Here is a 27,717-nt window from a genome sequence, read left to right as displayed (position 1 = left end):
TGCCAGCCTTATGTGTAAAGAAGATGTAATCATAACGATCAAATTGCAATGAACAGATATATCTTTTGCATCGCCAATATGGCGCAAGTATGAAAGCACAATTTTCCGAGGATGACGACAGCATCCCGAGGCTGTTTAATGATGATGCGATGATGTGAGTTGAATGCCGATAAACGTAGTGTGGTTGAGGCAACGATGATTGATTGATTGATTTGTGTGGTTTAACGTCCCAAAACCACCATATGATTATGAGAGACGCCGTAGTGGAGGGCTCCGGAAATTTTGACCACCTGGGGTTCTTTAACGTGCACCCAAATCTGAGCACACGGGCCTCGACATTTCCGCCTCCATCGGAAATGCAGCCGCCGCAGCCGGGATTTGAACCCGCCACCTGCGGGTCAGCAGCCGAGTACCTTAGCCACTAGACCACCGCGGCGGGGCAAGGCAACGATGATCGATTAGTACAATAATGCAGCAACATGAGAGGTACGACGACTATGACGCCGTACTATTGCGACTAAGACATCGTAAGGTCGTTGTGCTTCCTGTGTTTGTAACTAAAACGACTGCATGACGAGGACAGCGTTTAGGGACGATGAGAAAAAAATATGAAGCGACGACAAGGAGGTCTGTTGCCGATAGAACGACCGTTAAGTCATCGTGACAGGGGGTAATGCATGGTCATTTTAGGATGACGAAGACAGCATGGTGACGGCATGTTGCTGTTTATGCGATCAGAAGCATGCTGTCACTACGATCTAAGGGTGTGGTCGTATCGAAAGCATTATGACATGCAGATAACGGTGAGACAAGAACTAACACAATGCGGGCCGCATAGCTACAATGGGTCACAGCAAAGGTCTGAGGAGAGCGGAACCAATCACAGTGACTGTATTGACTATGACGGCTTTACGTCGTATAAGTGTTATAGCATCTTGGCCAACGCGCACCTTTGGATATGACATTTACCTGCAGTCTGGGCCACCTGCTTCAAGCACTCAGCAGACAGTCATCAGAAGCTGCACAACAGATCGGGAAATATGACGTCCCTGACCCTAAATATGATGGCACAAGAACCTTGTCAAAACAGGCCAATGGGCTGCACTTTTTAACGCTACTAGCAGCGGGGATTTCAACCCAGCTCCCCGTATGCGACATCGACATAATAGCGATAAAGAAATCAGTCGGAAACCTTGATGGCGGGAACGACAGCACAATTTTTTTTATTCTCATCGACCGGTGCACTAGGCAATAGCTGTCAGTTCAGGAAGTGTCTGCGTCCCGCCAGGTGCAGAGCTAGGAGACGCGCCGAGTTCGGCAAGCGGCAGCCATCTTTTCTCAGTGAAGGGTGCTGGTGGTCAGCTGCTTCCGATGCCTTTCACGCGCAGCCGGCGGCCATCTTGACCCTAGGCGAGGCTTCCCACCTTGAAGGTGAAGGTGCGCGTCGGGGGAGGCACGTCCGGCTCGGCGTTGAACGCGACCTTGTCGCTCTTCACGTCCTTTGTCAGCTCGTCATCGGTCTGCGACGCGACCTCAGCGTCCGCGGGCGGCTGCTCAACCACCATGACGGTACCAGAATTCGCCGCCGTGTTGATGGGGGTAGCGCCCTCGCCCTCTGCACGGGGCAGCTCCACGACGACAAGCCTCGTCGCGGACAGCACCTCCTCACCCGCCAAGGTGCTGGTCGCCTCGCCGGAAGGCTTGGCTGCCTCCCGAGATGAGGGTCTCAGGATGCCCGTGACACCGCCCTCGTCTCCCAGCTCGGGCTGGCTGGCGGCCTTGTTGGCTTCCAGGACGGCATCGGCATTGGGGCCCAGGGTAGCGGTGTCCGTGGATACGTCCATCGTGTCTGCTGGATGCCGACCGTCTGAGCTGACCGATGACCAGTGCGCTGGCACGAGGATCGCGCCTCGAACGTCGCGTGCCCGCGCGGTCAGCGTGTCGGGTAGCTCATTGGCTGCCCAGCCTTGCGTGATGGACCTGAACTTTCTTTTCCTCTTCCGCGCTGGGATCTGGGCACTTGTCGTTTCGCGGACAAAAGAGAAGTGAAAGACGAGAATGAAGCGTTTACGAAAAGCCAGTGTTCAATCAGCGCCTTGGTCCACTTAGCGAAAAAAAACGAGAAAGAAGATATAGCATTATGAGATCAAAATCATATTACTTTTAGTCTTAATTCATTTTAGTACGTATCATTAGGGATTTATTTTTGTAAATGTTCGAACTTTTTCGAATGACCTTCCAAATTTTCAACTACTCATTCTTGGCCAGTCTCCCAGAGTGGGTAGGTGTCATTGTTTTTGAAGGAAAACAAACATTGCAAGAAACAGACATTCGTTCAACGCCATGCAATATATTCCGTCATTAGCATTGTGCTTTTCTCCACTCGTCACCGTCATTTGGTCCTTGTTTTGAAGCATCCGTCTTGCATACTTGATCTGACTGCCATTAGCGCTGCAGTGCAGCCATTCTGACGCGTTTGAAAAACGCGAAGACAAAGCCGTTGAGTTTACCGATGGGCAGAGCATGGGACAGCAGTGAAGTAAAACGAACAAAATGTACGATTGTTTCATTAAACTACATTTACGGCAATCAAGCAAAATCCGTAAAGCATTTCTTCGCAGAATTGACGTATACATAAAAATGAAAGGCGAAAATTTTTGAAAACTAGTTCTTGCAAAGTTGGGATCCGGCTTTCCATATCTTTGTTGCCGTTCTTCGTGGCGTGGGCACTGGGTCTTTGAACCAGTCGCGTATATTAGGTGCGAAGCATTTCTTAGCGAATTTCGGTGACTTTGAATCTATCTATCTATCTATCTATCTATCTATCTATCTATCTATCTATCTATCTATCTATCTATCTATCTATCTATCTATCTATCTATCTATCTATCTATCTATCTAGCTATCTATCTATCTATCTATCTATCTATCTATCTATCTATCTATCTATCTATCTATCTATCTATCTATCTATCTATCTATCTATCTATCTATCTATCTATCTATCTATCTATCTAGCCGCCTACGCCTTTTAGCTCTCCTGGCTGTTTCGATAATGGTATCGATACCAAACTTGGTATGGCATAACATGACTGTATGATGAACATATTTAACTAGTCATATTATGAAAATTATGATATATGTCATGAATGTATTGATTTACTTTCCATGATCCTGCAGCTCTTGCGGTGGTTTCGTTCGCATGGCATGTTGCAAAACTGGTATGGTATAGCATGATTGCATGGCGAACACAAGCGACAGACCCTCACATGAAAATTATGACATGCATGTCATGTAGCAACATCACTACATGTCACGCTCATGATGCGCTCGTGGCCCTTTCGCTAGCCTCACATATACCAAATTTGGTATTACGGTACGTGAATGGATGACGAAGGTATGTGACTGGTGCAAACAAGATAAACATGAGATGCGTGTCATGTAACAGCATCACTACATGCTACGCTCATGATGCGCTCGCGGGCGTTTGGTACCGTATATGTGGAGCTAGCAAAATGGTCGCGAGTGCACCATGAAGGGCCCAATATACTCCAATGTAGCGTTGACACGCCCGCACATTGGGCACAGTGACGCTACGTCAGCAAAACGTGAGCATTCTATTGACTGACGCAAGGCGCGACCAGCGTCCGTCGGTGCGGCCTGACGGCAACCGGCGCGAAATGCGACATGCTGCATTTCGTGCCGATGCGTTACCTAGGCAACACTGCGTCTCCCTCTTTTCGTGATGGAGGGACGCCGGACGCGTTGAAACGAGCATGCGTCAAAGCCAAGCAGCGTGGCGCGTGCCGGCGAATATATGGCAGGACCGGCGCCTGCGTGACAACGCCGGCGTGACGCGACGAAATGATTGCAAGTGACCATACGCATCGCGTCACGTCAAAATGTATTGGCACCTTGTCTGTGGCATGTAATCATGTTTTCACATGACGCGCATCTCGTGATTATCATGATTGCAGCAGTCACATACCTTCGTCATCCATTCACGTAGAGTAATACCAAATTTGGTATATGTGACGCGAGTGAAACGGCTGCCAGCGCATCATGAGCGTGGCATGCAGTCATGTTGTTAGGTGACGTGCATGTCATGAGTTTAATGTTAAGTTCTGTCGCTTGTGTTCGCCATGCAATCATGTGATACCATATACCAGCTTTGCAACATGCCATGCGAACTAAACCACCACAGGAGCTGCAGGACCATGAAATGTAAATCATGACATTCATAATATACATGTCATGGTTTTGATGTTATGACTAGTCAAATTTGTTCTTCCTACAGTCATGTTATGCCATATCAAGTTTGGTATCGATACCATCATCGAAATGGTGAGGAGAGCTTAAAGGCGTAGGCGGCTAGATAGATAGATAGATAGATAGATAGATAGATAGATAGATAGATAGATAGATAGATAGATAGATAGATAGATAGATAGATAGATAGATAGATAGATAGATAGATAGATAGATAGATAGATAGATAGATAGATCCACTGCCTGCAGTACGCATAAACATGCATCGCATATAAAAAAGAATACTCCCTTGTCTGCAAACCATTAGCTGATCGTATAACTTTAGTGTCCTGTAAACCGTAGCCAACATTTGCTATACATTAGCAAACCGTCAGTCAACACTATAGTTGTCATTAGGTAACTATCAGACGACGGTTGCCAACATGAGCAAGTCCCAGGGGAATGTTAACCAGGGATGGTATCGCACTTAGTGTCCATAACCATTTCTTTTGTGTGTGTGTGTGTGTGTGTGTGCGTGTGTGTGTGTGTGTGCGCGCGCGCGCGCGCGCGCGTGTGTGTGTGTGTGTGTGTGTGTGTGTGTGTGTGTGTGTGTGTAACTAAGCCTTCTGTTTAACTTAGGTTTCCAGATAAAGGAGCACAAACAACCGGGAAAATGCTGGAGCTCGGATCAAGTACGTGGGTGTTTGTTAATGTGCCTATTTTGGCGATTGTATAGTTTCGAGCATGTTCACTACTTCGCGACGGCAACTTGTATACAATAGGAGTAATGGGCGCTACAACTCGGTACTAAAGCTCCATGCGTTTATATTTTTTTATAAACGTAACACTAACATAAGAAGCGCTACCAGTTTGTTAAAGTTCTCTATGGCAAAGTTTTATTATGTCCTGCGTTACTTTAACTGTATGTTGTTTTGTACTTGTGTTACCCCCAGAATTGTTTCCTTGTTTTGTTTTCTCTTTATATGAATGTGCACACTGCTTGTGAAGCCACAGTTCGCATCACGTAAATGGTTCGCATCAGAAGGGCTAAGTTTTTCAGTGTAAACTGCAGATTGGTGCTTGATGAAGACGGGAATGAAGAATAACCGACAGGGCCTCAGGCGACCATGGCCTTGTCCACTGAGTATTTCTTAAGAGAGCGAATATGAGAAACTTACAAGGAAAGTTCGCAGACCTCACCTTATGGGAAATACTGCGAAAAACAAAAAACCTGTATGCCAAATAATGCGGCAATAATTCTCGATTAGGAGTTATTAATAGCGTTCCCTGCGGCGAAAAGCACAAAATAAACCGGAGACAGCTTCTGGCGCTGGGCGTGCAGGATTTACCTGTCGCAGATACGAAAGCGGGGCGAGAGTCAAAGCACGTCTCGCAGGTCACGCCGCGATATCAAAGAACAGCAACGTCCTTGAAGCAACCGAGACGTCACGCGATAGCATCTACGCGAGCGTACAAAGAAAAATAAACTCTCCGGAGGGTGTCTTCTCATATGGACGGTATACGCCGGCGTTCACCTATAAAAGCCATGTCGTCCGCATTCTTCGGCTGCTTCAGGATTTTCGACATGGCTAGCGATTAGCTTAAGCGACGCTTACCTTTATCTAACAGCCGTTTCGAACTCGCTCCTGTTTATTATAAAACATATCGTGAAAGAGGCAAACGCCTTTTCCGCCCCGCGAAGACCACCTATTGCGATCATCACTGCGATCAATCTTTTCACTGGTGGATTCAGTAGAAGCTAGGTTTGATTGAGTGATATGTAGGGTTTAACGTCCGAAAATCACCATATGATTATGAGAGACGCCATAGTGGAGGGCTCCGAAAATTTCGACCACCTGGGGTTCTTTAACGTGCACTAAAAGTGGACACAAGGTTGGAGTGTGTGTTTAGAAAAAAAATGTTTAACAATTTCGAGTACTTCGTACTCAACTATGGTAGAGCACCGAGCTGTCCCGCTAAAAATCATCTATTCTATGAGTGAGACACTCGTATTATCACTGGTACCGATGAAATGATACATCGGAAAACTTCTCGCGAAAGCACTAAGCATAGCGATCCTCGCGACTGGCTCAAGTGTATTTTGTATTTCATCTTAGCACGCATTCAGTATTCTCGTCAAGCGACTGGGCTCCCACGAAGAAAAAGAAATGATTACCCTTAAAGCTCATTTCTGTGTTTGCTTTTTTCTCCCTCCGACAAGTGGTATTTTATTGCCCGCAAAGCTTGTGGTTGTGTATACGTGCGTGTGATCACATTTATTTAGTATGCCGTAGCCTTGACATGCGTGTGTTTCGGGTACTTGGGAAAATAATTTCACACGTTTGAATCGCCATTTAAAAAGAAGCACCAGCCTGGCATGGTGAATTCTTATGATCGGTTTCTTGCACAACTTCTTTACTAAATTTGCACGTTGTATGAATGATTAAACTTTACTTATAGTACTTTACTTATAGTAGTTCATATTTGTTTTTTTTTTGTGTGTAGAGAAAAAAGCGTTGTGACATTGGTGTTTCTTTCAGTCAGGGTATGACCAACTGTGAATTCTATGTAGACAATCCATTCCTTGCTTGTCAATTTACGCCTTATATTCACCCTGCCATTCAAGGCAACAGTGAAGGAGCATTTTCACTTGATTGATATGTGGGGTTTAACGTCCCAAAACAACCATATGAATATGAGAGACGCCGTAGTGGAGGGCTCCGGAAATTTCGACCACTCAGGGTTCTTTAACATGCACCCAAATCTGAGCACACGGGCCTACATTTCCGCCTCCGTGGAGCGTTTTCACTTCCACAATCGACAATACCTCCACATTATCTATGCTTCCTTGCTGATACAATTCAGTTTTAATCTGTTGCAACGCAAGGCGTTCATAAGATATGTCAATTAGGCGGATCAACGTTAATTGGCTTCTTTCGCTATCGAACTCAATAGCTTTGATGCAGCTAAATGCAAAGTCTCTGATCAGGTATATAAAATCGAGTATTCTCACAGATGACCAGAAGCACCAAACATGTGGTATGTGCTAACGAGAATTAGTGAAGTACAGCGACTCGTGAAAAGCAAATGATAATTTTGTGAACGATTATTCAGGAAACTAAAAAAAATGCAACAATTCAACATTGTTTTATATCTATCAGTACACGATAAGCAGTACGTGGGGAACAATGCGCATACCATATAAAGCGAAATTTATTTTTTTAAATTCCGTTTATTCGATTCAAACCTCCTTATAAGGCTTAGAAAGAAGTAAAAAACGTGTTCGTTATTAACCATAGTGTGTATCTAAATAAGTTTTAATCCTATGTTACATGCAAAACGCACCAGCTTGTTTGACGGTTCCCATGGCGCTCTCAAAGCTACATCATATTAAGGTTCTCATTACACAGAAGATTACGTACCGTCAGCAGCAGATCGCAACACATCATTTGTTAAGTAAACGATGAAAAATCACAGCATATTCGTGGAGTGCATGATGATGAGTGGTGCGAAGCGTCCGCTCATTCGGGAATCTGTCCATGCGTCCGTCCGTCTGTGCGCCCATCCGTGCGTCAGTCCATGCAGCTTTTTGTCTGTCCGTCCATCCATTCATCTGTTCGTTCTTTAGTGAACACTCCAAGTACCGCCATCTCGCATCTTTTTATCATATATTCGGCATATAGAAGTAACGTCATCCAGCGGAGATTCCAAGGACTAATCAAGAGGTGGCACTCGCACACTTTCTTACGGCCTGCGCTTCGTGTCTACTTCCCACCTTTCACGGCCTCCAGTTCATGGCTATATAATAGTTCACTATCTTCATGGCACTGCGCCCAACCCTCGCTAAACCTTGCTAAAACCAAGGAGATTACACCCAGCGAGTTTAACGTGGCAACCTTTTCTGGTCAGATAGTGCTCAAAGTGCGTCTTTCTGATACTAGTTTTTTTTATTAAGCATCAAATTGAAGGCAAATTTTATTGGAGATTAAGTCACCAATCCTCGTCTCTGTCAGTCATTTCATAAAAAACAGCTATCTTTTTTTATGATCAACGTGCGTGGATTTCCTCCTCAATTCAAAAGGGTGCGTGCGTGCCGCTGCTCTATAGTCTGGCCGTGTAGGTGGCTTACTACTACGACTACTACTACTACTACTACTACTACTACTACTACTACTACTACTACTACATACATCGTGGACGCCCAACCAACGGCATAGAAAGCTTTGCCCCCAAAAAGTTACCTGGCGTAATGCTACACCCGTACACGCCGGCTATTTACGTCGAGAGGGCAAAGCCTCAATCAAAACGCCGGTAATGACTGCGTCTACACTGCCGCCCTTCAATCATGGGCGTGGGCAAAACCATGCGCTTTGCGACGTCGATGTGAGCATAGCCATACAGCTCGCAGAACCTGATGGAAAATCGAAAGCTCGGCACAGTCGACTGAGACGCAGAACAGGTCTTCTTGCATATCAAGTCGGAGATCTGCGCAGGAGTTCTATGCGAGCACTGCACAGAGCCAGCTATCGCGAAACGCTATCGCTGTCTTACGCACGCACTTACGCCTTGCCGGTGGGTTGCGGCGATGGGAATGTTTCGGTGCAAGACAGGCGGCGAACAAAGCACCGCGTCGAGGCGAGGCCGGCCTTCGGAGCGGTGCCGGCGCAGTTTCCGCGGCGCGCTCTCGTAGACACCGGATGGTCTCAGTGTTTCTTATCAGCGCCGGTGCATGGAGATACGCATATTTTTCCCAGAGCTCGTGCAGTAAAGGCAGCTATATGCAAACGAGCTTTGTTGCAGATCGACGATAGCACTGCCAGTGGTTCAACATTGCGCGGCTGTATTATTCGAAATTTACGGCGCGGATGGCTATGGCGGTATGGTTTGGTTGGGTGTAGGTATACCTGGGCTGCCTTATGGATTACAAAGCGAAAACGCATGACCTTTTACGCATGTTACTCTGGAAACAACAACGCCGAGAGATGAGAGAGTCAGGAATGTTGACCCCGTTAGTCGGCATTCCGATGGCTTTAGATGCGAAAAGCAATTTTTCATTCAACGGCCACCATTTCATTTCCACAGAGATGTGGGATGTCGTGCATGTAAAACTTGCCTTTGAGCGACGAAAAATTCGTTCAGTTGGAATATTGAAACAGCGATTCGTCGTTCACTGATGCGTTAATAAAAAAAAAACAGGAATGCTTTTAAGGCTTTGCTTGCTTTGTCGTAGATGTGTATGGTAAATAGCAGTACAAGGCTGAATTCACACTGAATGTCCGTGTATGTTGGCCAAGGCTCACGGCAACTCATGTTTGCACCAGCGACTGCGTCACATCTCCAGTCTTATCGAGTCTTCGTACATTCCTCAAAATGGTCGCTTTGCAAGCAAAGTAGGCAGTTGCGAGCAACTTCGTTACTCGACATGTGTTAGTGGCTGGTGCGAATGCGCTCCTATTATATGCTTTGGCACTGCTCTGCATCCTCAATACTCCCACGAGTATTTAGAATACAGCGAGGCTTTGATGTTAATGAGGTGTAGTCCTAACAGAGGGGATGCATGGTGTATGCTTACGTAGTCGTATCATGTGCGCTTTCGCAACCCAATAATACACATGCGTTCAATTGTGTTAAAGTGGAAACAACGTATATCTGCAGGTGACCTGCGAAGTTACGGTACTTTCACCGGTAGGTCATGGGAACGAATCTCGGTTGCGCTTGCTGCATTTTTGATGGTGGCGAAAATGCTGTAGGCCCGTGTGCTCAGATTTGAGTGCACGTTAAAGAACCCCGGGTGATCGAAATTTGCGGAGCCCTCCGCTACAGCGTCTCTCATAATCATATGGTGGTTTTGGGACGTTAAACCTCACATATCAATCAATCAATCAATCAATCAGTCAATCAGTCAGTCAATCAATCAATCACTCCAGTACTAGATGGGAGTGGGAACAACGTCATGAGTTAAAACTTGTTTTGTCAATGTTTACTTAAACTTGTTCCCAATTTGCATCTTAGAAGCTTAGGTGTACATTGATGATCAGTTATACACACTGAATGGGAGTGACCTTCAGCTTCATCTAAACCGAACTGCATGCTTAACATAACATTCTCAAAGACTATCGGAAAATGACAAAGAGATATTCATGAACAAGACGCGAGTTGCCGAAAGCGTTGGGGTCCGCTAGGCGCGTGCCGTTTCTGGAGACGAAATCGTCCTCCTGTTTGTCGTAAAGATTTTTCACAGTAAGAACTCTGGGGTGTGATGCCTCAATACAGAGATACGATTACGTGGCACATAGGTATGGGAGAATACGGGTTAATTTTGTCCACCAGGAGTTCTCTAAGCTGCGCTTCACTGAGAGTTGTAGAGTTGTTTCCTAAGTACGTTTCCGTCGAAACGTGCTCGCCGTGGGCAGGCATCCAACCAGCGTCCGCAAGCACAGCAGCCCTACAATTTAGCCGCTGAACTGCCACTGCAGTTTTTTTGGAGAATTGTCTTCCGAGAAATGCGGGATCTTCGTTCACTTCATTGTTGTTTATTTTGAAACATCGTGTTTTAAGTACAACAATCTAAACATTTTTTAATGGCACATAATTGTGTCATAAAGGACACTGTTGACAGTCCATTGTGCGTAGCTTGTGGCTCCTGGGAAGCGCTAGAACATCGTGAAATATACACAGCTCCGCATTCTCCTACAGCGGGCATTGTGTAATAAGATATACCAGTTCCAGGGATTTAAAAGTGGCCGACTATAGACGATTACCTCTTTCCGAGAGGTTGTGTTTCCCGACGCGACAAGAAACATCTAGCTCTACTGACTTTTAGGTACCAAAGGAGCCTGGCCACCCACTTATACACGTTCTTTAGTTGTTGTTTTTTTTTCGTATGAATTGGCACTCCAGTAATACTTCGTCATTATTTTTTTGCGATTTCTTTTTTCTTTTTCTCTCCTCTTAACTTCATTTCCTCTTCCCCCCTCCTCAAAAGAGTAAGTGGGCGTTGTGCCTCTCCAGGTGGCAGTTGCTCCTTGTTCTCTCCCTCTTTTATTATGTGTCCTTGCGTATATGTGTATGCAAATAAATAAATGAGCAGTTTTAGGAGAACATATCTGTGGTATGAATGGCGCAGCTGATTGCTGCAGCAAATATAATAAACTCTTTTACCGCTTACTGCAGCCAATTTTGTTCAAATCAATGGAGCCCTATCGCGAAAAATGACTGGTTTTGACGGGCATTTACTAGGTTACTGTTGTCTATGGCAAAATTAACTGTAAAGCTTGTGCGTATAAGTATTTGTTATCCTTCGAACGCAAAGTCTTGTAACCTATAGAAATTATACAAAGGTAAACAAAACATCGTAACGCAAAATGAAACAAACACAAACGCGTGGTTGCACTAAGTGTTAACCAGATTGCCCAGAAACACGTTACTTTAAACTAAATTTACCAGAAAACAGATAATTGAAGATAAAAGCTACCAAACATAAATGTCTACTTGCCAGGGGCACACCCAAAGATTAGGAGGAGGGGGTTACATGTGTGTTCTGCGTGAGGCGTTCGCGCACAAACACGCACACGAACGTACATAAAGTTTGGTTAACCCCCGTCCTCACCCTCAAAAAACTTCCGGCCGGACCCAAGAGCACCTTGGCTGACGCATATGGGGTCTTGGCTGAGCCAACGAACGTATCTAAATTTATATAAAATGGTTTCTCTCTCGCTCTACGTCCTTCGTACTTACCTTATACACATCCCATGAAGGCTGCGTAGTCGCTTCACCTTACGCGAGCAACAACTGCTCTGCTTGAAAGAAAACCGAGACATATGTATTATAACTTTTATTTCTTTCAGAAAATTGTAAAGGAAATATCTTTTTTAAGAATAAAAGTTCCCGTTACGTAAAGGTGAGCAACCGTTCCTCGGTACACTTCTGCATTTTTTTTTTGCGAATAAACAACGTTTTAACGAAAGACTATATCGAAGAATAAATATCTCACTAAAATGGGGACCTTATCACCTGCACTTCGACAAGTTTGACGAACACGCACGTGCATCGTCATTGCGCAGGGTAGCAAACCGGCTGCCTATAGGCTGGTTAAGCTCCCTGCCGTTCTTTTTCTCCTATTCTCCTCTACTCGAGTTTCCTAAAGTTAAACAGTCAAAACGCAAGTAGGGATGAAAGAATCGGTGAAGGTCAACCAACAAAGGCCTCTAATATAACTCCCAGTCTGCACAATTCCGTTCAGGAAATGCACAATGAACATACTGCTACCTGTACTACATTAAGGAGAGAAGGCCTTATGTATGGCGGCTCAGCAAATTGATGTACAATGTGTATCAATGCGAGGGAAGTATATTGTGTATTGAGTTTCTCGGCAGTAAAAAAAATGGGCATGGCAGCGCTTGGGTAATCATATTTTCTCGTAGAGTTCCGCAGATGCCGCATTGTAACCTCTCGCTAACTGAAATCCACTTATCTAGTTTTTTTTTACATTGTAAACTGTGAGGAGACGTTCTCACATCTTTTCGGCACACGCACAGCAGCGCTTCTCACTAAACACTGAATACTATTAAGTTGAACCAGGCTTCAGTAGCTTGGCCTAGTGGCTCAAGTATAGTGTACAACCACTGATACCAAAAATTATTATATGAGACCCTTGAAACATTCAAGGTAATCTATTCTAACCATTAATCCTCTGATGCAAGTTAACGCGGTTTTCATTCAGTCCTACAGCTTCGCTGCCCTTTACTTTCCAGTCTCGCTGGAGCCGAAAGAGAAGCCGTTGTTTATGACAGTTTTAGTCAAAACTGCATCCACTCCGCTTGCCGTCCGGCTTGTTTATTTAGCTGTCTAAAGCTTTTCAGCATATATAGCTCAGGATGTATACAAACAATCTATCCAGAATGAGCCTCGGGCAATTCCCCTGTAAGGTCATCGCGTGTATGTGATAACTCGCATAGCAAGAACGGCAACCACGGGAAAGAGACGCTAAGTCTTTTGCGATGGCCTTTTATCGTAAGTAATGGGCCTATTTTGCTGCATCACCGATACTTTGCTCCACAAGTTCACCGGTGTCCCAGAAAAAAGTGCACGTTCCATTCGACGATTGGCATTGCACAGCCCCTTCTATTTCTTGAGAAGCAGGCACCAAGAGATTTCATGCCATGATCACAGAGAACAGAAAACCATGAGAAACTGAACATGTCAAGAATTTGCGGACGAAAGCACTGAACACTGCGTCGAACACACGTGAATACACATTTCTCCGGCGGTATGGAAGTTGCGTTGGCAAGGTGGAACGAGCGGGTTTCTTTACACCAGCGTGGGCTTTAAACATTGGAAGCTAGCTCTCACTGGCTAAAATGGTCGTCCCGCGCCCTGGCTCACAATGAAAAGAACTTGACGAGTGCCTCATAGAGCACTTTCGGATGAACTCCCGGTTCGGCCGTGTAGCGGACGCCGCGAATGACGCCGTCGTTCTTATGGAAGCCAAACTCTCCTACGATGGCGCCCTCTGGCGTGCGTTCCTCATATCGGAACTTGCGAAGGCTTCCGCCTGTGTCGACGGTGTAGCCGAGGCGGTAGCTGCTGCTGATGACTCCAGGCTCAGTCAGGTTTTGGCCACTGCCAGCGTAGTCCAAGAACTCATCCAGCAAGTGGAAGGTGGACGAGGCCGAGCCTTCCAGGGCTCCAACGCCGTCAGGCTTAGAGGCGGAGGTGTTGGGCGAGCGCGTGGTGGCACCTGCACTGTTTGTGCTGGTGGTGGTGGTGATGGCGCTGACGCTGCTCACTGTGCTGACGACGGCTCGCGAGGCCACGGGCACAGGGAAATGCTGCTGCTGCAGCTGCTGCAGGTCCTGCGGTAGCTCCGAGAGTGGCGCCACTCCAACGGGGGCGCAGTTCAGGACTGAGGCGCTCAGCAGAAGCGCCGCCAGCAGCGCGACCCAGCTCACCTACGTCATAAGCAGGGATTCATCAGTGACAATTTTTTCTTACGACCAGTACCACGTATGCAAAAAGTGGCCCTCTGTGAGTATATCCCTTCAGTCGGTTTAATGAAACGCTGGTCAGCATGCCTGCTTTCTTATACTACTGATCTTCGTTTCTTTCACTCTGTTTGATTTCACCAACTTCTATTCAATTTGGCATAACTGTCGCCAGAACAACAGAGAGCTCCGTTGGTTGGTATTTATTCTAAAAGACAGGATGTGCAAACACGGACACAAGAGGAAGTCAGGGCACCACAAGGCGTGAAAATCTTGTGGTGTCCTTGCTTCTTTTAGTCTGCTTACCTACATTTCTTGTATTTTAAAATAAAATAGTATTAACTTTTCACCGTAGCAGTATGGGTAGGTTGGCTTACAGGTTATCTGCACAATGCCTATGATAAATTGTGTTGGTATGTGCTGTATGTATTGAATCATAATGAAATGCATGTGAAATACACATCGAATGAAGACAGTAGGGAGTCGAACAAATCACATCTGGATATCGCAAGAATGTTTACTTGCGCTATTGCCGAAGAAATGACGCAGAAATAATACGCAAAAGTTGCATCATGCATGTTTCACAGAGACCCATGTACTCAAATTCCGGTTCAGATGAACATGATGTGTTTAAAGTTAATCGTTTATTGCTATCCCCAGGAGCACATGGACAGTACCAAAGCTTATATACAAAAAGCACAAGTCATAGGTACAAAAGCACAAGTTTAAACACAAAAAAAGGATTGGCAGTTATTTATTTTTATTTACTTATGTTCGTGATGGCGCGCTTCACACTAGCTCTGATCACATGATGCAAGGTTCTGCCTTGCATTCAAGTACAGTTGCGTGTTCCTTGGATTTTTTTTATGTTATAAGCGCCATTCAGCAATCTAAACCCTGCGACTTCGTGCTGAGCTGCGCAAAGTAATAACAATTAGGTCAACGTGACAATTAAATAGCTGACTTCGTTGTGTACAGCATAAAATGAGGAAATTTTTGAATAAATCAATAACATAGCGGCCAACACAACCACAAGTCGTGTTCGTATGGCCAACTCTGCCTAACAAACGCCGCAGCGCGCTGAGAATTTCTTTCCCACTACCGCACCATGTGTTTTGCGTCACTTAGTGCTCGAGCAAGGTCGAGATCGCAGGTGGGGTGCGGCAAGGACAGACAGGCCACGCCTTTACTGAAACGTGCGTTAGCATCGCGTTGCAGAATTACTCCCGTGGCAGGGCTCGGTCATTGCATCTTTCCTTATTTTTTACAGCAATCTGCTACCTCTAAAGTCATCCAAAATAATGGGTTACATTCATGAAGCTTGTCATTTCGAAGCGTTTATTAATAATATTAATCTTACTACTGCCATTTCGTGATATGTCACTTGCTAATGATGGAATCATACTAATTATCTTCATTTATTATTTTTGATACCCCTACTGTACCAGTGAACCTCATTTTAAAGCACTCATTAACAAAAACTTATTTGAAATTTGGAACAAATAATATCTCTAAAATGAGGTACCATGCGTCTCATGGCCGATCTCCCGTGGTGGGTGGCTCCAGGTCACTAAGGAATAACCATACAACCGCTAACGATATGCCTATCGTCTGCACTCGTTGAAACTTCCTCTTAATATCAATGCAAGCGTGAGATATTCATCGTAATTCAATAAAGAATTTTTTTTAAATAGATGAAACAAATTTTCGTCATGACTATCTCTGCATGGATAAAGTGAAAAAGACGTTTTCGTCACTGCTGCTTGTGAGCCATTTGGCCTTTTCGAGTACTCGTCGATAACGCTGACGAAACGCGTAAATTATTTGTGATTTAGTCGTTCACTACTGTAGTTGTTTTCGTACTTGTAGGTATTGTTTTTGATAGTTTTGCCGCGGGACCAGCAATTTTGAGCAGACCACATTTCTATTAACTAACACGTAAATAAAATTCTAACAGTCTGCATATTACCATATTCTCAAAACATTTACACATCCTACATGTGTCCCATGAAATACAGTGTGTAATGAAATGCAATGAGATTTACTACCTACATTACCAATAAATAACAAGACAGACACGTCATACACATGATCACACATGCCGATAATGCGAGTGTAATAATAATACATTCTATTATTCCTGTTTGTTTTTTTCTAGATGCATTCCGAAATGTAATGTTATTGACCAACTTAAAGTCGAGCAGCGTATAACTGACCAATTTATAAAAAGGCTGTAAGGTAGACATGTTAAATAATCATCAGCTTGACTGCGTAGTATGTAATGTATCTTTCTCGTGATTTGCTCTTTGCATCGCCTTTTATGCTAGTACAATCACCGTTACAAGTGTGACTTATGCTGTCGTTTTGTCTGTTAAGTTCATATAACGTAAATTTACTATTCAATACCGCTTGACTTGTGCATGTAGTCTCCTGTTGCCTAATTTGTGTTGTTTAGCAAATCTGCTACAGCCAGCTTAACTGTTTTTGCTGATGTGAATGGTTTTCCTCTTTATTTTTTGTTTACTCTTATTCTTCTTGAAACCCTGTAAGGGGTTAACAGTATGTTGAAAATGAATAGAAATAAATAAAAAACAAATAAATAAAAAGATAGCTTTCAGACGCCAACCTAAGCGCACCACATTTGTAGCAACTTGCACAGGAGACGTACGGCTCTTCAAAATTTTTAAAGCAGACAGTCGAAATGAAAAAAATAACAATGAATCAATAATTACTTATAGTAAAATTCCCCTCCCCTCAACAACATGCTGGCAGGAAAGCTGGTATACATAACGCGGAAATAAAATGAATGAGCGAGTAAGAAATATTTCAAAACTATGAAAGTAAACAGGGTGGCTTCGTGATTGCAAAGCCACGAGTCCCTGAACGCGGTTGGCATCTTCCCTTCACAACTTCGATGCATGAACTAGCACTTTCAGGGTGATTTATTGAACACCATTTGGTGCAGTGGAACTTAAAACGAGAGACAAAGAGGAGACAAAGACGTCGCTGATTAGGCTACCACAAGGCCCTGAGAGTCAGTGAGACCAATTTTTTCCGAAGAATAATACACTATTGGGGATTCATTTCCTGATCCTTCAGGTTTTCCGCCTCGGATGACAAGCCAATTTGGAATAATTGCAATATTCTTAAGGATATCAGCTTTGCTTTTTCTTTCATGGCACACCAAAAAGTAAAAAAAAATGCTGATCTCTTTCTTAGTCTACACAAGTCTAGACTCCCATCGACCGTTATCTAGGTAACTGCAATGGCTGACATGTCGTGAATTCAGATATGTTTGCGCAGTGCGAGAATAAATTTTACGATGTAGCAATGTCGACTGTGTGAACGATCAAACGTTATCATGAGGGTATGCATGCGGACGGCCTTTCTTTACGCGTGCGAATGCTTTTCGCCTGGTTGTATTCACGTCTCAGCACGAACGTGCATCAGTATACGAAGGAGCTATGTAGGGCCCTTTCAAACGCAACGCGCATTCTAAGGCGCAGTCAACCTTGGACCAACAGAAAAGCGTTGCTGCCGCACCAGCTGTCGGTCGATGTCCATGTAAAATACCGAAGTGTTAAGGGGTAACATAAAGACACGTGCATGGCGTTTCTACCCGCGTAGATTTCCATTCCTAATGCTTCAATCACGCTGTCCGCGGTCACGCGCTCTAATAATGCGAGCACGCCGCGCATTCACTTGTGCCTCGCGCGAGTGACGGCCGACGTTACGAAATTCGTCCCTGTCGATAGACGCTCGGAATGCGTGCGCAGTCAGAAGCCATCACGCCCATCACGACCGACCGGAGGCGATGTTCTGCGCCCGCCGCAATCGATTTCACTCCTGGATTCGCTTGCACTTGCCAGCTTAGTCTCCACGATGACAATGCTTACGCCGTCCGAGAATTTCAGCTCCTTTAACTTCTTGTGTTTCATTCTGTTTTTTAATATCTATTTCTTAACTACCTTTCCCACCTGTTCGGTTTTTATAGAACGAAATGTGCCAGCGGTAGTGGTTTAACGGTTGTACAATAAGGATACTAAGCATGACAACGCAGTTTCGAGTTGCGGCAATGGAAACCAAAATTTTACAGGGGTGAAATGCAATAACCGCCTTAATTGTACTTATGTTTAGGTGCTACTAAGATAACCGAGCTGGTTAAAAGTAATCAAGTGCCGTCTACTACGGCGTGCTTCGTAATATGGAGGTCGTCATGTTAATAAAGAGGTTCTGTTTATATTTCCTATTTTCTTACTCTTTTTTCTTATTTATGTTAATTACTATTACCCCTTTTGTTTCCCTCAGGTGTAATGTAGACAACCGAGCCAAGCTCGGTTAACCTCGTTTCCTTTCTCCTTCATTTTTTCTTTCTCTCTCTCTTACAAAACTGATCAAATGGGTCGTAAGACAAAGCGAAGCGAACGCAAAGCACGGTTTATTGCTATTAGACGACAGCATATAGAAAGCAGAATCTGCGCAGACGACAGAACTATTAGCAAGCTCAACGGAAGTCACAGTGCCGAGTACCTTCTGAAGTTATTTCATCCTCCGCACGCCTTTCGCGCTGGTTTTAAACCACCTCAACATATCGTTAATTTCAGCATATCAGAGTGATAGTTATCGTTAGTCAGCGCATGTTCTGTCGTCTCCATACTTCTTCCTGTACTGGGTGCTGTTCGATTTCGTCGTAGTAATGTCTTATTGACAACCTTGCTCTGTGCTGCAGATTCGTTCATTTTAGGTCGCAGCGCTTCACTCTGAATTTTGCGAAAGTTGTTTCTCGCAAAACTTGTTGACATATAAAGTTATTTCCGTTCCCACAAACTAAAGCTACCACGTTACGACCATGTCATGTTAAACGTAGCAGAAGGAAGAGGAGGGAGAAGAGCGCTTTTGTTAGCAAAGAGTTATTTTTTAAAATTAACATTATTATTATGACTTTTTTATTTACGTTCATTTGTAGTCAAGCTAACGACTACACTGTCTGGTTGGAACGGGAGAAAAACAATTATAGCGCTCTTTTCGTTTACATACGTTAATTTTCTCATAAATATTCACTATTGAATATCCATTCTCAGTAATCAATTCTAGGCCGATTCCCCTCAGTGTTTATAAGCCATATTTAAGACACCACCACCACCAACATCATCATAAGCTGTTCATTCACCTCTAGACATTTCAAGGTAGCCGATTGTTGAATAATCGTCCTGTCAGCGTGCCACTTAACAAGAAGTGTAAGGTACCGAAACACATGCAGTCATGTTCCTTCTGTTAAACGTGACGGCGTCTGGTCAGACCTGGGCAACACCACAATGCCCCGTAATGCATAGATGAATCTTAACAAGGGCGCAGTAGACGCGCCAACTGTTTCACGTCGACACACCCTCAGTTGAACTGTAAACCACGAAGTGGTACCCTAAGAGGAGCAGAAACGCCGCTCTACCCTAAAATACGCCATTACTTACAGGCTGAATCGCTTCAGCTTGGCCTCCAATCAGAGACGGAGCACTGTGGGAAAAGAATAAAAAGAAAACGGAAAGAAAGTAAAGCAAAAAAAAGAACCGGCATTGGTATAATCGCTGTGCCTCAAAGCGCGCGGCCACCTCAAGGCCGCAAAATGCGGCATACATATTCGAATACAATTTTTTTCCTTGTTTTTTTTTTCTTTTTGCTTCCGCCGGTCAAACTGAGGCACGTTTCAATCCGACAACCACGAGCCAGACGGCACTTTGAGAGGCCGCACTGACGATAGGTTCGGCATGTCGCGCCATATGTTTTTTTGTTTATTTATTTTCATATTTTTTTCGTGGCTCCATTCCAACCGCTCTGGCACCCATGCAGCGGCCGGCGAGGCGTGCGAAAGCGGACCTTCCGCAGGGTTGGCGAAACGACATTCATTCTTACTTGAAAACCCCGAAGAACGTTATCGAATTCGCAACACATTGATTGACATGTGGTATTATATACCTCGTAAGGGCTACAAAAGGCGCCAAACTGCGCGCCTGAAGAGTGGTATTGCCCGTCTTTGGGCACTGGTCGTGAATTAAAATGTCGATGCCTGCGCACGCCCTTTTGAAATGAAACGTCTTTTGATCGAATAGAATGTTACATTGTTCATTGTTGTGTGCCGCAGTAATGATGCCATGCACCCTGCCCTTTCGACCTTGTCGCGTTCTTTCGCGCCTAATTTGATCGTCTCAATTTCTCGAACTTGTTTCATTCGTTAGTCTTGATGTGAGCTGTGCATTACAGCGCCTGCCATTCGGTTTTCCTGCCAAGGAATTGAACATCTTACGAAGCCTCCAAACGATCAACGCTATCAAGGCTGCGCAACCATCGAGACTGCGAGCTTGCGGCAGCTGATGCATGAACAGCTTTTCGACGGCGACGCCAACGGCACAAGTGTGCCTCGAATGTCTGCATTAGCAATAATTGATATAATTTTGAATAATTGTGTGCAATGGGAAAATGCAGAAATGTCGGTGCTACGATCGTTCTTGTACTCGTATAGGAGTTACTAAGTAAAGATAACAGTTCAAACTAGAACTGACATACTCAATTACACGTTTTTTTCCCGTAAGCAGTTGAACTGTGGAACCTTCAACCCGGATATATTTATGCATTGCCATTTTGCGAGTGTTTTCTGTGAAAGTGGTGTATAATATATGAGAAAGATAATATATACATCTTACCTCAACCCCAGTGAAGTTGCAGTTCATAAAAATAAATATATGAATAAATTTAGAGCGCTTCGTCCTTCTAATGTTCAGGGGAGAAAAAATAAATAGGTATGCATTATGACGAAGCGACGCGGGTGGCACGAAGAACTGACGTCTTTATGCAATCACCACGCAACTAAGGGGGTTCCTTAATGTCCTGGTATCCAGTCTATTGTATGCATTTTATATGCTCATTTTGCTGCAAATACCTGATCTAAAATTTTTAAAGGCTATAGCTTATACGAAAAAAAAAACACGGTGACAAGCGTAAGTCTAGAGGAAACAGGTGGACAACAATATACGCGAGACATTAAGCGGCGAACATCTCAAACAACGCAAGTGAGTTCAAGGAAAATAGATAAACAAGTAAAGGCGTTGTCTTACGACAACCTTGGTCCGCGGAAAAGAGCAATACAGAGTTCAACGCCCGTACGTGACACGCAGCTACAACAAGTCTTTTGAGACACCCATATTTCTTCACCATGTAGCCAGAGGTACTCATGTTACGCTCGTCCAGTCTAAAACGAGTTTTGAAACCTAGTCGCGCAATTGCTGAGGCCCATGTGATTTCGGTACTATGTTCAGATTGTAAGAGTATTTAGTTAGTTCTCCTGAGTGATGAATGGAGTGACCTTTCTTTTCTTAGAATTGTCATGCAATTCAGTACCATTTGCTGGCGTATAGCACTGCATTTGTCACTGCTACGCAAATGGCGTATGCTGGAAGTTAGTGTTATTACTCTTCTCTACTTTTTTCACTTACACTCGCTCCATTCAGTATCATAAACTATAATGGCACTCCTGTAAGATTAAGCTGCGATGATTGTGCTAACAGCATACATTTTGACATCTTATACGTATAATTAACAGTTGTTATTTTGTCATCTTTGTTTGAACTCTCAAATAAAATTATTGAAATGGCGCGTAGAATTAGTCCAGTAATGCAAAGCCGGTAAATTCTCCCATGTTGAATAGTTCTGGCTGTTGTACCGGCCGCCTGCACCGTGCGCAAGAACTGGTTGTGCCTGCAGCAAACCGGGTAGGCGGGAACTTTTAGGTTCTCCTCAAGGGACATCGTTATTATAGCATCCGGTGCCAACAGGCCCAACACTGTTACAAAGAAAACCTGCTCGTTGGCTTTATTATCCTTTCCCGCATATATATTTTTGACAACTGAAACTATATATGCTATGATGACCGAGTATTTCGACCAGCTGTTCGCTGCCAAAAATACCGCTGAGGTGTGCGAAGAAAATCAGCTCAAGGTTAGCAAATCTCTCGTTGATTGGATCTTCGGTGAGTGGCTATCGGAAAAACCCTTCAAAGGTGAAGGCTTGTTACAAGGAAATGTTTATTATGCACTACAGGGCTCACTAACGATAATCACTTTTTTCGCAGAAGCAGTGCTACGCCTCTGGACTTCCCCAGTACCCGACTGCAAAAATACTTTTTGATATGGCCTTCTTACTGCAGCTTCATGTTGCTCCGCTGACGCCCAAGCCCACTTCATCATTGAAAACTGTTCTTACGTTGCTATGTGCCGCTCCACTTTCAAGCTCTACAACATCAGAGGAGAAAGCATGTCCAAAATGGTAGTATAAATTGCTGAACAACATACGATGTCCGTCGATATCACCGTTAATGGCGACTGTATGTGTGCAGCTTTTTACTTAGTAGGTATTCGTTCACGGCACTTGTGAGTACCACAAACAGAGTCGACTAGTAGTGCAAATATTAAAAAAGGCAAAACAACGCAAGAAAAAAACGGTTGCGCTCAAAGACGATGTGCCATTATTCTATAGTGCATGGATCCTAGTATGAACTATTTGTAGCGGCTGATTACGAAGCAATTTCATGTAAGCATCGTAAGCTATATAGTTTTCTTCTCTTACAAGTTATACAACAGCAGCGTCAGTCGAGTATGTGATACCAAGTACAACGTGTGTGAAGCAGCAGCAAATAACTGTGCTAATAAGGCAGAGTTTTGTACGATATACGTCACGCGTTCGAAATTCATCCAATATGCCACTATGTGGCACTAACGCATGGTCCATTCGTAAAAACCGCCATTAACATTTACCGCAGCAGCTGATAGCTAATCACTTAATAATAATAATAGGTCTTTTATTTTTCATCAAGCGTAGGATGAAAGAGGCAGGGAGAAAAAGCTTATGAGCAGCTTGATTAGCTCCAACCCCATTTGCGGCGTATGTCTGCGGTTTACATTAAATAAATGAAGGCAGCCTCGACCACCCTGTTAATCGCGCACCGTACCACCGAGAGTTCTTCCTCTATCCCTCCCGTTGGGGCAACGCAGATTTGTTTTCCGTGCGCGGACGCGATTAACACGGCAAACGAGGTCCACTAGGCCGCGCGCGCAGCTGGAGTCGAACGCCAGAGCTTCCCACGCCAGTGCCCCACTGACCACATCCTCCGCCCTCCCGAGACCTACGTGATCCTCCGCGGTCCGGACCACTAAATCGCCGGAACAACCACAATGCCCGTGATGGCGGCGGCGATTCACGCACACTTGTCTGCGTTTGGTCGTGCGTGCACGAACGCGTATGACCATACGCGAGATTTGCGTGTGCACGTTTTTTTTTTCTTGTTCTTCTTGTTTCTCGCTTTCTTCCACCCACTCGATCACAGTGCCTTTCTCTCCATTATATCGCAAACTATCACGTAGGCGCATACATCTGCAACAGCGAATGTGTCCAGGTTAAAAAAAACAACAAAAACTGGTTACCGTCAACACGTGTGGAAGCAAAACCTCGTTGATACGTTCCCGTTTCGTTAGACAATTCGGCGCCAACGTTCTCGAAACTACGCGATGCTTTAGAAAATTCGGATTGTGCGTTTTCTCGGATTGTACGTTCCCGCGAAAAATATGCTTTTTACCCGCGCGTTCTTATTTACATAATCGTTCTATGAGGTTCTATTTACATGAGCGCTGAGACTGGTAGTAAACAACAGCATTTCGTGCTTCTCACTGGATAATGTTTCCCCTTTGTTCGTGTGTAATCGCGCGTTTTCAGCCTTTCCGATGTGGCAACAACAGCGCGAGCCATTTCTCTGGCCACCTATGTGAACAACTTGCTGTCCTAACGAAGACGAAGTCCCCGTGTCGAGACGATTGCTCCTGTGACGTTCCTCAATCCTTGGCTATTGATCCCTTCAATCAGAAATATCTTGAAGTAACATAGTTCATACCCAAATATTCAGCCTACAGTTAGTTCAAAATTTTCTAGTGTCAGTCTTAGAAAAAAATGCAAATCATGACACCTACTATGAACGCAGCTCGATGCCGAGAAAAATCTTCAGGGTGCGTGTTGCACGCTTTGCAGCAGTGTAGGTACGCTATACATACTACACCTACAACAGGCCGCTCTTCACCGAGATGACACACTTCACATAACGTACGCAGTCGTATCGTGTGTTTCATCAGAGAGGAACACTCGCCATTACGCCTTTCCATTGGCGGCCTCTTTACATCCGAACAGCACGACATCGGAGAAATGCAAATGCCGCTAATGCCACCTTAGCGCTTCTCAATATTAATTTCGCAATGCACCGTGACTCGAAGCTGGAGCTGTCTTCCTGAATAAACATTTATCTCTATACCAGTTTTTCAGAAGTGTTTCACTAACCGGAGCTTCCGACGATGCTTTTTCTTGCGTGTTGCAAACGATCATTTATTATGTCCTTCTTTAACTAGATCGTTTCTGCCCTGCCACGGTGGTCTAGTGGCTAAGGTACTCGGCTGCTGACCCGCAGGTCACGTGTTCGAATCCTGGCTGTGGCGGCTGCATTTCCGATGGAGGCGGAAATGTTGTAGGCCCATGTGCTCAGATTTGGGTGCACGTTGAAGAACCCCAGGTGGTCGAAATTTCCTGAGCCCTCCACTACAACGTCTCTCATAATCATATAGTGGTTTTAAGACGTTAAACACCACATATAAATCAAACTAGATCGCTTCTTTTCCTTCCTCTCTGTCTATTAAATCTTTTTATCTGAAACCTGTTTGCAGTAGGCCTCGATTTCAGCTGTGTTTTCACGCTTCAGTAATGTGTGGCATAGAGATAGATTTTAGTGCAGGCAACTTACATACATTCTGATGAAAGCAATTATGGTGCGTATTTAACCGCAAAAGACACAAGGGTGAAGTATTGAAGGACACCGTTAATATAAGCCAAAAAGATAGGATTGTGTCGCAGATGCGACCGGAGCCACCCTAGTATCATGCGAAGTCCCTAAATGAATACTTCAACTGGTCCACAATATCACTGGTAGTCGTGGGTGTCCGTATTTTGAATGATTTACTGTTATACAATACACTCTACCAACTAGTCAAGCTGTCTGCGTTATCTGAGGCAAACGAGCCCGATTTCACCGGTAATGCGCCGGCAAGCTGCGAAATTCCTACGTGCAATTGTAAGAAATTCGAGGTTAACGCTGTGCTTCTCTGGGTCAATCCAAATGACCTGCGCCCCTCAAGACAAAATCTTTTCTATCGCTCCTATTGGAAACGTTAGTTGAAGCACATCGGCAGAAGTGGCGTGGGGTTCGAGTATTCGCGTTGCTCTTGCAAATGAATAATATATATGGCACAAGTTTTTCTTTACATCTATATTGTTCCAACGCCGATAAAAGTAATCGCCATCTTACAATCATAGCCACGTTACATGGCCATCACCTGCTAGTGAATGCCTTTGAATCTGTTTTGTAGCAACTATTAACTGCAAAGCAATAATTTCATGCCTGCGTCTCTTCGGAAATTTTCATGAATGCTATAGAGTGGCTACATCTTAGATAGCGCGGCATTCTGAATACGTTGTCATTTTCTTGTTACTTAGTCAAACGAGCGATCTTCAAAGGGTTATGCAGCATTCGAAAACGCTGTAGCATACAGTTGCACTAGCATTTTATTTAGCTAAGCGAATACGAAAATCTCTTGTCCAAGATGCAAACAATGTTCCTAACGCAAACACACTTTTCATATCTGCACAACTGTTGCCACCTTGTTAACTATGTACCAGCATCAAATAATTGAGTCTTTTAAACAGCCGCGCCGCCGTGGTGGTCTAACGGTTAAGGTACTCGGCTGCTGACCCGCAGGTCACGGGATCAAATCCCGGTTGCAGCGGCTGCATTTTCCATGGAGGCTAAACTGCTGTAGCCCCGTGTTCTCAGATTTGGGTGCACGGTAAAGAACCCCAAGTGGTCGGCGTCTCTCATAATCATATGGTAATTTTGGGACGTTAAACCCCACGTATCAACCAACCAATTAATAAATTAGTCAATCTTCTAAACAGCCTGCCATCAATGTGCAATGACCGCATCAACATAGCTTCTTTAGACATGTACTTACAAGATGCGGTGAGCATGCTGGTCGCGATCGCTGAATGAATCTCAAGGGCCCAAGAATTTTTCGTTCCGCCCACGTGAATGTCTGATAGAAAAATTTTAGCCATTGCCTACGCCCTTCTTTGACACACTGCCAGCGACCCGGAGTCGCTAATATGTAAGACAAGGTCACCTGCGCAGTACGGAGCAGCATCCCGATGTCGGCCATGGAAGGACGGCAAGACGCGTGCGCCGCCGCAGTCACAGACCGAACAGCATAGCCGCGCGTTTGTGAAGGCCCGGCGCTGAGTGGCTTAGGAGATGTCGCAGTACAATGCAATCCTTTGTCCCGTTGCCCTTCTGTACAGGAGGTCCCACGTGCCGAATACTCCCGATTCTTGAATGCCTCAGCGTTCTTCCGATGTACAGCTCAAAATGGAACTCTAATAACTTGGTACGCAAAATGCCGCCGGTATCAACGTCGCCAGGATCCAAGGAAACAATAAACGTCTTCTATTCCTGAACGAGGCTTCTCTGATTGTCCGTCAAGAAGTTGTACAGTAGCCCAGCAGAACGGTAAAACACTTTTGTGATGTTGTTCACCTGGGTTCAAGTTGTCGAAGTTGAAGAGATGATGGCAACTGACGCGAGTCAGGCTCGGCGCGCTTGTCAAGGACAGCTGCTCCGATGGACTTGTATATACTTCCTCACCGTCGGAACGCGCACTCGAATGCGCACAGGGAACTACTCAACGGCCAACACTTCTTGAGTGAAGACTCTCAGCGCCCGAAAACCACACCCCAGTAGGTAAATGTGACTCTCCTGCGCTCCGGCGGCTGGGATATCCGGAATGTACTTGCGAGTGATCCTGGACCTCTCCTCTCTGGGAGCGCGAACAGAAAAGAGTTGTATCTTGACAGGTGAAAAGTCCTTGAATGTCGTTATTTTGAAAGAGTACAGCTGCAAGGGACCTGGAGGTTAACGGTAGTCCACAGTTGTCAGCGGAAGAAGCGTGAGCGGAAGGGCAGCTGCTCCAGAGGAGGCCTGGGGCTCCTGGAGGGGGAGGTGACCCGCGCGGCGCAAAGCGTCGCTGCTGCCAGTCGCTGCGGTAGCTGAAGAAAAAGGAGAGCGGCGGCCAGTGGCCGCGCTTTCAGCGACGCCAGCAGCAGGTGCGAGGGCGCATTCCAGTTTCGCTAGCGGCGAGGAAACCACGTGGTCGATGCACGACACCCCGCGCGTGTCGTCGAGCCTTTAGCTGAACGTGCGCTCTCAACAGCTGATCCGATCCGCCGCGTCGGTGGCTTGGGCAAGGTCGCCCAGTTCGCGCCCGTTGGCTTCGCCGCACTGCGCTACCCTCTCGGGCGAAGACGACAAAACAGGAACAAGAAACACCTCGACTTGTCTCGATTAAAAACGACCCGC

At 45.1% G+C, this 27,717-nt stretch overlaps 2 protein-coding genes across 2 annotated transcripts; both read right to left on the bottom strand.

Annotated features, from left to right (window-relative positions):
• Positions 1–1,197: 1,197 nt before the first annotated feature.
• LOC142784586 (uncharacterized) lies at positions 1,198–8,064 on the bottom strand. Its single transcript, XM_075883006.1, has 2 exons — positions 7,671–8,064; positions 1,198–2,019 (listed from the first exon to the last, which is right to left on the bottom strand). Exon 2 carries the CDS (start codon positions 1,842–1,844, stop codon positions 1,407–1,409), a length of 438 nt encoding a protein of 145 aa, XP_075739121.1. The 5' UTR covers positions 1,845–2,019; positions 7,671–8,064; the 3' UTR covers positions 1,198–1,406.
• A 4,003-nt stretch (positions 8,065–12,067) lies between these two features.
• Positions 12,068–27,472, bottom strand: LOC119174275 (uncharacterized). Its single transcript, XM_037425117.2, has 2 exons — positions 26,489–27,472; positions 12,068–14,198 (listed from the first exon to the last, which is right to left on the bottom strand). The coding sequence occupies exons 1-2, from the start codon at positions 26,522–26,524 to the stop codon at positions 13,629–13,631; spliced, it is 606 nt and encodes a 201-aa protein (XP_037281014.2). The 5' UTR covers positions 26,525–27,472; the 3' UTR covers positions 12,068–13,628.
• Between the last annotated feature and the right edge of the window lie 245 nt (positions 27,473–27,717).

This window comes from Rhipicephalus microplus, unplaced genomic scaffold (genome assembly GCF_043290135.1).
Source record: "Rhipicephalus microplus isolate Deutch F79 unplaced genomic scaffold, USDA_Rmic scaffold_15, whole genome shotgun sequence".
Lineage (NCBI taxonomy): Eukaryota > Metazoa > Arthropoda > Arachnida > Ixodida > Ixodidae > Rhipicephalus > Rhipicephalus microplus.
Note: the sequence above shows the minus strand (reverse complement) of the source record. Positions and strands in the feature narration are given on the sequence as shown.

Excerpts from the sequence above, each read along its gene's own strand:
- LOC142784586 (XM_075883006.1), bottom strand. The coding sequence starts at position 1,844 with ATGGACGTATCCACGGACACCGCTACCCTGGGCCCCAATGCCGATGCC.
- LOC119174275 (XM_037425117.2), bottom strand. The coding sequence starts at position 26,524 with ATGGCCGACATCGGGATGCTGCTCCGTACTGCGCAG. Across the intron at positions 14,199-26,488 it reads TGCTGCTCCGTACTGCGCAG|GTGAGCTGGGTCGCGCTGCT; the intron begins GTGACCTTGTCT and ends CTTATGACGTAG.